Source organism: Gobio gobio (assembly GCF_949357685.1).
Source record: "Gobio gobio genome assembly, chromosome: 12".
In the NCBI taxonomy this organism is placed as follows: Eukaryota; Metazoa; Chordata; class Actinopteri; order Cypriniformes; family Gobionidae; genus Gobio; species Gobio gobio.
In genome coordinates this window covers 13,481,840-13,494,003 of record NC_137105.1, presented here as the reverse complement: position 1 = coordinate 13,494,003, position 12,164 = coordinate 13,481,840, and the positions used below count along the sequence as shown (strand labels likewise).

Genomic DNA, 12,164 nt, shown 5'->3' with positions numbered 1-12,164 from the left:
ACATCATCACAGCAACTGGTTAATTAGGCTGCTGTGACTTTAAGATCTGCCGCTGCCGAACATGACGCGCATCTCATTTCTCATGACTCCTTAAAGCTGCTGTCCGTAACTTTTTTTGGTGTTCAAGATTTACAAAAAATATGAAATAAGAATGTACAACAAGAATCCATCTTCAAAACCGTGTTTTTGTCTTACCCTGAATCATTATGGTACACTTATGATAAGTGTTTATTTTGGGACTATTTCAGACCGGACTGGTAGGAACTGCTGCGGATGAGCACAGTCCCTGCGTGACTCGCCATAGACATAAACAGAGAGAAGTAGCTCCGGCTGCAATGTTCTTCCGCAAGACGCATGCAGTTCTGTTTTAGACCTTAAAACTCATTTAAGACTGCTCGTGATCATATAATGTAACTAGCCCAAGGATGTCAAAAAAAGGGATGCTGCGTTAAACTGAAACAAATTATTTAATAACAACATGTGTTAAGGTGCCAATTTTGACAGCTCTAATTTATCATTATTATATTATATTATATTATATTATATTATATTATATTATATTATATTATATTATATTATATTATATTATATTTTATTATATTATATTATATTATATTATATTATATTATATTATATTATATTATATTATATTATATTATATTATATTATATTATATTATATTATATTATATTATATTATTATACATCCTTGAAGTAGCCTATGTTTCTTTATTCACCAATGATGTAAATAAAAATCTCTCTGGAGGAAATCAGCAGCAGTACCAACCATCACCATCCCCTACCATGGCGCTGCATCCCTGACTGAGCTCTTGGGCTCTGGGTGGGGCTTTGCCAGCAGTGGGGCATTTCCTCCAGTGTCGGGTTTCTCCAGCGCACTGGCATTTAAATCTGCTGCAGTGGAAAGCCCGTGGACGCCTGTCATCGTGGGTGAATCTGCTCCGCTGCAGGATTTCGCGCTCGTTTTCTTTTCCCTTTCAAATTTCCAACATTGTGTCTCTTGCGTTCGCTGAGTGATACATTGTTGCGTCTAGCGGCGCGCGCTTTTATTCCAACAAAGCCTGAATGAAAGGCTGCCTGTTTGGCTATGTTTTGACCGTGACATATACGCAGAATATTATGTAATGCATCATATTTTGTAATTATGGTCTAGTCTTTTGTGCATTTGTGTCGTGAGCGGCCTAGAGACTAGGGCACCTTTTCAATGGACTCTTAAATACATCTACGTCAGAAAAAGTCATTCATTTGAATACTGCTAGTTGGTGCATATTGTGAAATAATTGTCCAAGAAAAACAGAAATAATCGTGTAAAGGTTGCCTATACTCGATTTGCATCATGTTCAGCTGGTTGGGAACCGATGACAGGAGGAAGAAAGATCCAGAGGTCTTCCAGACTGTCAGTGAAGGACTCAAGAAGCTCTACAAAACCAAACTGCTTCCACTGGAGGAGCACTACAAATTCCACGAGTTTCACTCACCCGCTTTGGAGGATGCAGATTTTGACAATAAACCCATGGTTCTCCTGGTGGGACAGTATTCCACTGGCAAAACCAGCTTTATAAGGTATGATGTGTGTTTTGGCTCCTGCTAAACAGGTGCTGGTGTCCTGAGAACTTAGGAGCATCAGTCAGGAAACTTTATAATCAAGCACTTCATAAATATGTTATGAGTAAGTCATACATGCATAAAAATTATACTGAGTACATGAGTAAGATGTAATGAATGTATATGAATAAGTTTTGTTTTAATAATGCTGTTTTAAGTAGTATTTAATGCAATAATATGTATTAATTTTATTCATGAGAATATATTCTAATAATATATTATTTAACAGGATACATCTATGAATATTTTGTGTCTCACCCTCACACCTAGTTTTTGAGAAATATTTATTCAGGACTGTGAGAGCTCGCAACATTAGAGTGTTTCAGTAAAATCAGACAATATTCCAACGTTTATGATTTATTGAAATAGTCATCTCAAACGCCACCTCTTCAATATTTTGAAGAAATATCATTTGCAAATCACATTTGCAACATCCAAAACCAGTTTTTCAAGTTTACATCTGTTTACATGAGAATTTCTGTGTTCATTGAATACATATCTTGATGTTACAAAGTTTAACATAGTACTATAATTTTAGCTTAGACAGAGACGGTTAACCTGTAAACAGAACAGGCCTGGCTCCAGCTCTAAGATGTATCTGTGTGACACAATGTCGCTGCTGTGGTGATGCTTGTCTACAGGGTTATTTAAGGCTTTCGGGTCCAAAATGAAAGGCAACAAACTACTAAAGATCACCAGGCAACAAGAGACACTTCAAATGACTCCAGCATTGCCATAGTAACTGGTCACTATAGGTTCCAGAATGTAGAAAAGTTACAGAGATGTAAATGTGAACGAGACATACCAATTATCCATTATAAAAGAAATCATGTGGTCATTCCAACATTTAAGATTATTCTGACTGATAAGTTAAACAACTTAAAGTTAGTACTTTGTAAGCAAGTGTGATAGTATGTTATTTGAGCTTTTTTGTTGGTCTATGGAAACCTGAATTCATCAGCAAGTTGTAGAATTTTAACAATTTTGTAACGCTAAAATTTGATTTGAGTCAACTTTTCTTCAAACCGTAAATTATACTACTGTTCAAAATTGAGGTTAGTAAAAAAACTATACTTTCATTCAGCGAAAATGCATTAAATTGATTCAAAGTGACAGTATATAGACTTTTGTAATGTGACAAAAAAATCAAATAAATGCTGTTCTTTTGAAATTTCTAATCATGAAAAAATCCTAAACAAATGTACGGTTTCCACAAAAATATTAAGGTGCACAACTGATAATAATAAATGTTTTTTGAATGCCAAATCAGCATATTAGAAAGATTATTTTATAAGCATCATGTGACACTGACGACTTGAGTAATAAGGAATAAATGCATTTTTAAATGTATTCAAATAGAAAACAGTTATTTTACATTGTAATATTATCTAAATAATCAAAATATTACTGTTTTACTGTCATTAAATAAATGCAGCTTTGTTATGTTGACCATAAACTCCTTTCAAAAGCATAAAGTCATACCAACCCCTTAAACTTCTGAATGTAAGTGTATGTATTTTCTGATTCATTTCCATCGTAAAATGTAATGTCATTGGCTCTAGTTAATTGTAATAACATTATCTGGGATTTTTGGAATAACTAGGCCATGTTTGTACTCGAGGTGAGCCTTAAATGTGAGGTATTGTCCTGCACTAGCAGTAACAAATGTGCCTTCTCATTTTGGCTCTGGCTCTCTTTCCTCCTGTGCATTATTCATAAGGGTCGTGAGAGCCTCAGTGGACACAGTGTCTGTTCTGCTGACTGCACGCATAACTATGAAAGAAAATAAGCTCAACTTTCTCTATATGTTTCCTGAATGTGTGAGAGCCCATGAAACACTTCATTATAATGTCATGAGAAGTTTCATGCTTAACATTGAATCTTTTCAACATGGTTGCATAATTCAAAAGAGGTGCTCTGGTTCAACTTCGTACATTGTTTTTAAAAAATGGCGGAGGTACCCCTGGTTTTGACATCACAAAATGGCAAAGCTCATGAATGTTAGTTAGATTACTGTTTTAATTGATTGAATATACATTGTGATGTATAGACCAGGAGATCAGATCTTTATCTTAATATTTACTATTTTCAAATTTAAATGTCAATGACAACATTACAATTTAAAATGTAAACATTTTAACAACCATTTTATTCGCACATTGCACATTCATACATCAAATGAGTTAACTCATTACACAGTGATATGAGGGAGCAGTCATTCTAGCTGACCGGTTCAAGTGCTCAAACATGTCATTTCATCCCTACATCCATCACTGTTGTTCCTAGGTCTTTGTAGGTCAGTGGACAAACACATAGATTAGCAAGTAATCAATGAGGTGGTATAACTTTTTGTCTAGGGGTAACAGTTTTGCTTTGAGCACCATATGTAACCTAAAATAACAGGTGTAGATCAGTGCGTACACACTACCAAAAGTTTAGGCAATATTTTTTTAATCTAATGCTCAAAAACACTAATATTCGCAAATATTATTCCAATTTAAAATAACCTGTTTTGTTTTTTAATATGTTTAAAAACGGCATTTATTCCTGTGCTGACAAAGCTACATTTTCAGCAATCCCTACTCCAATCTTCAGTGTCACATGATCCTTCAGAAATGATTATAATATGCTGATTTGGTGCACAAAAAAACATTTATTCTTCTTATTATTATTATTATTCATCAGTTGTGCACATTAAAGGGTTCTGTCATCAATTCCTCACCATCATGTCGTTCCAAAACCGTAAGGCTTTTGTTCATCTTCGGATCGGAACACAAATTAAGGGTGCTTTCACACTTGGTTCGATTGCCTGGACCGAACCCGAGTTCGATTGCTCCCCCCTCCCCTGCCCCCCGCTGGACTGTGTTCATATTATATTATTTGGATCCGAACCGGGGTGCGTTTGCGTCATTAAAGCAGCAGCTGTTTACCCGGTTGCTTAGTAACGACAGCGAGCGTGAAGGCGGCAAAATGCATAGCGTTGCTCACCTCACTTTTATATTTTTGTTTTTACTTTGCTTCAGTACGTAATGGCACTTGCGTCTAAATGCCACAAATGTACTGCAATGCTCTAAAGAATGCTGAAGACGAGCAGAAATGAGGTTTACAGCTCTCTGCTTTCAGTATGTCAGTCACGCTCATCAGGAAAATTAGTGAAACACACACAAACACAAATTTTTATCAAATCATACGTCATTAATAGCGGTTCACTTCCGCGATTTAGTACGATTGCGTTCACATCAGCAGCGAACCGTACCGGAGTTCACATGAACCGTACCCCAGACCACCCTTTTTAAGCGGACTCTGGTACGGTTCGCGGGTGCGCACCCGAGTTCGGAAGACCGTGTTCACATCATCCAAACGTACCGAACTCTGACGTCAATCGAACCCGGGTGCGCAACAAAACTGCTAGTGTGAAAGCACCCTAAGTAGCCTGACAAGCCAGACCCACATCAAGATGTTGGGTCTGGGAACACACCATTGGCAGGGCTCAATCCGAGGGGCGGGATAAACGGTTGTCTTTCAAATTCCCTCTGCACGCAATAGGATAGCGCTACAACCAACCAGAGCAATGAAGAAGGTGAAGCGGAGCTAGGTGATAGATTAAACTTTTGCCGTATCCGGTCGGCAAAACTCCGAACACATCTTCCTTTTTTAAGAATGACTTCAGTGCCGTTCTTTGTTCTTTTCTCAAAGAAAAGCTTAACAACAAGTCTTCCAGAGTCGCGGCCAAAGCCGATTCGAAAGACCGCCGATTCGAAAGACAGCTTCTTTGTTTACAAGTAGCACACGGAACCGTGGCAACTCTGCCGTCATTATGTTAAGCCCGCCCACCGACTCTATACACGATGTGATTGGCCTGACTAGAGTTTGGTTTTTCCAGCTTACAAGCCAACTTAGAGTTGCTAGACTTCCCTGGCTACAAATTAAGATCTTTTTGATGAAATCTGAGATTTTTCTGTCCCTCTGTTGACAAGTACAGGCAACTATCACTTTGACGCTTCAAAAAGTGATCGCAAAACTAATCGAGCGGTTTAGTCCAAATTTTCTGAAGAGACTTCATCGTTTTAAATGATGAACAGAGTTAATTTAGGCTTTTATTCATATATAAACATTGATCAGCAAACATAAACAGAAGCTCAACCGTACTTGCTTGATGCGTGAGAACAAACTTCATTGGTTTTTGCGGAAGCTCAAACGTGCTGCGTAACACGAGAATGAACCTCATTGGTTCTCACACGTCAAGGAAACATGCTTGAGCTTCCGTTTACCACAGCTGATGTGTCAATTGATGAATGTTTATATGTGAATATAAGCCTAAATTCAGTCTGTTCATCATGTAAAGCGATCGAGTCTCTTCAGAACATTTGGACCAAACCACTCAATTCATGGTTTTACAATCTCTTTATGAACTTTTTGAAAAGTCAAAGTGGTAGTTGCGTAGCTGTCAACGGAGGGACAGAACGCTCTCAGATTTCATCAAAAAGCTTCATTTGTGTTCCGAAGATGAGCGAAAGTCATATGGGTTTGGAATGACATGAGAGTAATTAATGACAGAATTTTTTTATTTTTGGGTGAACTATCCCTTTAATATTTTTGATCAAATTAATGCATCCTTGCTGAATAAAAGTATTAATATATTGTGAACCGGGGACAGATTTGTTTTAATTTGGTTTTGTGTTTTCACAGGGTTACAGAAAAGCGATAGATAACTTCCTCTGTATTAGATGCACTGGCCTTGGCAAAACATCCAAGTGACGCCAGTGTTCAGTTTACGCTCTTGTGTTACTGGCATAAACTGCAGCTAATAATTTCTCAGCTGAGGCCAAGTGTCCTGCAGTTACTCAAACTGTCATTTTGACCTGAACTGTAATCCAAACAGTCTTGGTGCTGTCACATGTCCACAGCAGGGATTGTTTGAATGACTGTGCTGAGAAGAATAAACATTATCTTAGCAAACTCACATTCTTTATTTGAGTGTGATCTTTGCAGTGTTCCTTTAACGGCAGCAGAAATCATCTGAATCATGTGAACATGGTCTTACATGAGGTGTCCATTACAGGGAGTCCCAAAGTCTGAGAACACACTGGAGTTTCGGGATTTTTCCTCCCGTTTAAGTTTTATAATTTTGACAAATTTAAAAGAAAATGTATAACCTAAAATAAGTATATACTTGTATATAATATTTAAGATTCTGCACTGTTTTTTAAAGTAATTTTTTTTTAAATTCAAATTTGCAATCACATTTTTATGTAGATTATTTGAAAACTTAATTAACCAAAATTGTCTCAAATCAACAACATAGTTGTCATATTTATTATTCACATGATAATGTTCGTTAGAAGTGTTTTAATCTAAATGTATTTCTTTTTATAGATATCTCCTGGAGCAGGACTTCCCTGGTATGCGGATTGGTCCAGAACCCACAACCGACTCATTCATAGCAGTGATGCATGGCAACATGGAGGGACTAATACCAGGAAATGCACTGGTTGTGGATCCCAAAAAACCCTTTCGGAAACTCAATGCCTTTGGCAATGCCTTCCTTAACAGGTGAGATTAAAACAATGTTTTATTTTAGTTCTCGTGCTGAAAATGGGGGGGGGTTAAATGTTATGTGAACAAACCACATAATACAAGTATAGTCCAAAAATTCTTGAACTAAGTACATTAAATTAAGTACATTAACAATTGATTACAGCATTTTAAAAAATAAAGAATGGAAGACAAAAAAATAAAAAAATAAGTAAATACAATGATACAAAATTAATATAGAGGGAAATAAATCAAAAGTTTTTCATACAATTTCTCCGTTTTGCCACTTTATATTATTAATTGTTTTTAGTGTCTTAAGTAATTAAAGAAAATTGTAAAAAAAAAAAAATAATAATAATAATTACATTTCCTATTCTATATTATTATTACAATAAGGGAATTTTTTATACATTTTAAAACAGATTATATCACACAATGTTAAGGCAATATCCAAAGCAAGGAATTTTCATAGATTAGACCACAATTTTTTGACAAGGGGACATTCGATAAAAAAAGATAATCAGTTGACTCAAGATTTTTTTAACAGAAATTACAATTCAAATGTACATTACCAAATTTCGATGTGATCTCAGTAGTGGGGTATATTTAATGTAAGATTCCTAAGTGTATTTCTCTAACTTTATTGGGGATACAAAATTTGTATGGTAAGAGCCATGTTTTTTTTCCTATTAATCTTGTCTACTAAAAAACTACTTTTTCTTGACTGAAAAAACATTTCTTATAGATTTATTATTACATTTTGAGTCATAAACAGCCGCGGCTCATCTGTATGGGCAGGTAGGGCAGAGCCCCACCAAAATATTAATCTATTCATGAATTAAAAATAAATTATAAATGTGTTCAGAACATATATTTTTCAGATTTTCTTGACTATTTTAAGTTGTAAGGTGAGCAGGATATATTAAAATGTAGCGCATGTATCATGATACTAAGCGCGGCAGCCAGTCTCTGAGCCCTCCCTAGCTCTACAGTGCCCCACAAATTTCCAGTGTAAATCAAGCGGCAACCTTCTGCTCTCTCTCTCTTGAATCCAACATGGAAGTGACTTAAACTGCAGTTCATCGACTGGCTTCTAGAGACAGGCTCCAAAAGGGAGTCAAGCCCATAGACCCCCAGTTTACAGCTTGGTACAAAAAGTGGTTTTGGTCTATATAGCTAACTTTGCCCTTCATGAAAACTGTGAGGGGGTGAATTTTTTTTATAACTCATCCGTTTAAATTGTATTGAGCCTTAAAGGGGTGGTTCCGTGTTTTTTTCCTAGGCTTAGTGTGTTTATGGGGCGCAGTATAACATGTCTTAATACTTTTTTTTTTTTTTTTTAAACGCCATATTTTTCTTATATTTTACCTTTATTCCACACCGCTGTCTCCACTGTCCTTTGAACGGCTCGTTTGCTTCCTGCTTCTGTGAAGCCCATCCCTCCGAAAAACGCAATGGTCTTAGATTGGTTAGATGGCCAAATGTAGTTTGTAGTTCTGCAACAGCTCTCTCTCTTTCGTAATGACTGCGACATGGCCTCGCCCACTTTGTTGCGTGTTTGCGGGGGCAGTGTTTATGTTAATAGCAAGGGTTTATGATGTCACCAACCCGGGAAGAAGCTTGTTGTAGTCCAAACCGGCCGTTTTTGTAGGCAATAAACTGCCATAACTTTAAAAGACAATATCTCCGTTTGCATTGAACTTTCAGCGCTGTAACTTTGCAGATACTGTTTATGCTCAAGCAGCGACATTACACACTAACTAAAGTTAAAAAAGTGAAATCGCATGCAACCACCCCTTTAAAGTTCTGCATAATTAAGGGTGTGGTCACTTGAGTGACCGGTGGATTGGTGCTGCTGTAACTACTTGCTGCTTGTCTGCTGTCTGTTAGTCCACCCACGTCTCTACCCATTTTCCATTATCCGGGGTGAAGCACAGTGATGCGGTGCCAAGATGGCAACCGCCGGATCTGCTCACTTTGGGTTTCAAAAATGCTTTTCAGAAACCTACGGGTGATATTACGGACACTACGTCCATTTTTTTATACAGTCTATGGTGTAAATCTGTGGTGAAAAATGGAACTGCAGCGCACTCACATAGAGAGCAATTGGGGCAGATTTCTGGCTTTCCCGCTTATTTTCATGTTATACACATTATGTAACCTCGCTCCAAACCAATACAATATCAATCCGCTTCAGATATTTGTCTGCATCAGGTTAGTAACCAGTTGGCATGTCTGTTCTTCCTATGTGGAGTAGCATATCAAATGAATAAGGATAAACCCTTTAGTTTAAACATGCTCATGTGAATAGATTTTATATACAGTAGTTATGTTGTGTTTGTTTTATGTTTGTTCTGAGAATAGACATGACTTTTTTTTTCCTAACTGGAATTCCTTGCTTGTAATATTCTAAAACAACATTTGGACGCAATAAATACATTCATGCAATTCTAAGATGGCATTCTGTGCATTTGTCATGTATACTAAAGTCTGTCAATCATCATTAGAGCGCCATCCTCAGCCTGAATAACGCAAGGACATTATAATTCTGCCAAAAGTGTGTCTGATGTGTTCAGCAATTAGTATACGCTTACAAAATGTTTTTCATAAACTACCGCCAGGACCTAGAATCTGCCCTACCTAGATTTATTGCCAGAAGCCACTACTGGTCATAAAGGCTAACTAAAACTAAACAATTTTGGCAGAAGTAACAGTCTTCCATGATGACATCACAGAGGGGGGCTGTACCTCATTCCTCCTCTTGATTGAGTTTCCTCATGCTGTCTGATCTACTGACCTCCCGTCACATGATTTAGCCACAGACAAATCATACCATCAAGCTCACCAGCACATTAAGCAGGCTATCATTCAGTCTGAAAATTACACAACAATAAAAGTGTGCGTCGAGTGGCAGTCTTTTATGAAACATCCCTAAGGATGCAATCGCATGCATGTGATTATTTGTGCAGGTGGTCTGTGTTGCACGTAGTAGTCTGAGGGTTTGGCAGGCTGTGCTGCTTGTTGTGCAAATCAGCAGAAAAACACTTGAGAAAATTGTCTCTTTGCCTTTTGCAATCGCAAAGCTTGCATATTTTCCAAATGGTCTCATGCAATTCTTTCAGAAGACCTGCAACACACACTTTGTAAGGAATAGTTCACCCATAAATGAAAGTACTGTCATCGTTTACTCGCCCTCGTGTCAGTCCAAACAAAAAGACAAAATATCTTCTTTGTGTTCCACAGAAGAAAGGAACAACATGAGGTTGAGTAAATGGCTACAGAATAAAATTTTTGGGATGAAATTCCTCTTTAACATCTGAGGTTTTTCTGCAAAGAAATGTTCTCTTCACAGTTTGGTACAGGGAGGTAGTAAACATGCTCATGAGGTATTACTTGTCATCTACTCTTTTTGGCTGTGGGTTTATGTAATTTGAAATGCTTGAGACAACTGCCCTGGTTTTCAGATATATTTTTAGATATGTATGTATGTAATTTATGAATGCACAAATAGCAGAAACTCCGTATACACAGTGCAAACTACTGCATATAATACATCAAATAATTTGACAATACAAGCAAGACCGCTACAAATATGGTTATTTTGTAATTAGATTTTTTTTATTTTGAGTAGTTTCTCATATTTAAAAAAAACTCTCCTGCTTAAAACATCATATTTGGCCTAAACCGCTTGATATTTTGTACTAGTGTGTAGTCTGGTGCCAGATGTTCTGCAAATGTACATGCTAGAATGTGCTCCTCAGTGCTTTTGACTTGTTTGTGTCCAACATGTTTTAATAGAAACTGTCAAAAGAAGAGTAAATGATGTTAGGAAAAAGTTTCTCTAGCCGGAGGAGCTTAGCGATTCACTCCAAAACATGACACGCTTTTTCTGGGCCTAGTTCACACACTATAAGCCACAGAAGCCATGCACAACATTTTGGCTTGCTTTTAAAGTGTCTCGGGGCAGACATTTTTTCTCAGGCTATAAAAATGTAACGTCTTGCTTGCTTTTTATGTTTTAACATTTCCAACTTGGTCAAACTACAAGCGTAGATTGTAACAAAATAATGATGTATGGCACTCTGCTCTATTTATCTATGCCAAGTTACTGCGACTTCAAAGTTTTGGATATTTAGAACATTTTAGTAGAGAGCTTGTTTTAATCCAGTGACAAATGTATATTTTCACTTTTAAAGCTCAAATCAAGAAAATGGGAAGAAGTAAGATGGCAGTGTCCTTGAGTGTGACTCCTGTTTGTTTGGGTTGGCCTTCAGGTTTGTGTGTGCCCAGCTGCCCAATCCGGTTCTGGAGAGCATCAGTGTGATTGACACTCCAGGAATTCTGAGCGGAGAGAAACAAAGGATCAGCAGAGGTAACCCACTGCCAAAACGCATAAACGCACATGTGCACAAAGGAAAAATATCGACTGAACCAGGAGCTTTTGTATATACACTACTGTTCAAAAGTTTGGGGTCGGTACACTTAAAAAATGTAGCCACCAAGACTGCATTTTATTTGATCAAAAATATTGTGATGGCAAAGCTGAATTTTCAGCATCATTACTCCAGTCTTCAGTGTCACATGATCCTTCAGATATCATTCTAATGTGATGATTTGGTGCTCAAGAAACATTTCCAATGTTTAAAGTAAGTCGCTATATATTTTTTGTGGAAGCCATGATACATTTTTTTCAGGATTCTTTGATGAATAGAATGTTCAAAAGTACAGCATTAATTTTGAATAGAAATCTTCTGTGACAATGAAAAAGTCTTTAGATCAATTTAATGTGTCCTTGCTGAAGTATTTAAAGAATCTTACTGACTCCGAACCTTTGAACTGCAGTGTACATGACATGAGATACTAGTGCAGTTTCTCCTGGTCTTCCACAAAATGTATCAAATGTAATTAAGTCAAACCTTTATTTCATTATACATGTTTGTCCTGTTTTGGTTTTTGCATTTAATTTGTAATATTTTGCAGGAAATAATCAAATATTAAAGGCTGGAG

The 12,164-nt window shown here is 36.9% G+C and overlaps 1 protein-coding gene across 1 annotated transcript in view; it reads left to right on the top strand.

Annotated features, from left to right (window-relative positions):
• The first annotated feature begins 850 nt into the window (after positions 1 to 850).
• The window catches only part of ehd3 (EH-domain containing 3), a 35,511-nt gene continuing 24,197 nt past the window's right edge, over positions 851 to 12,164 (top strand). The window contains exons 1-3 of the mRNA XM_079830731.1: positions 851 to 1,580; positions 6,999 to 7,175; positions 11,432 to 11,529. Coding sequence (XP_079686857.1) covers positions 1,354 to 1,580; positions 6,999 to 7,175; positions 11,432 to 11,529 — 502 coding nt within the window. The 5' untranslated portion in view covers positions 851 to 1,353. The remainder of the gene's footprint in view (positions 1,581 to 6,998; positions 7,176 to 11,431; positions 11,530 to 12,164) is intronic.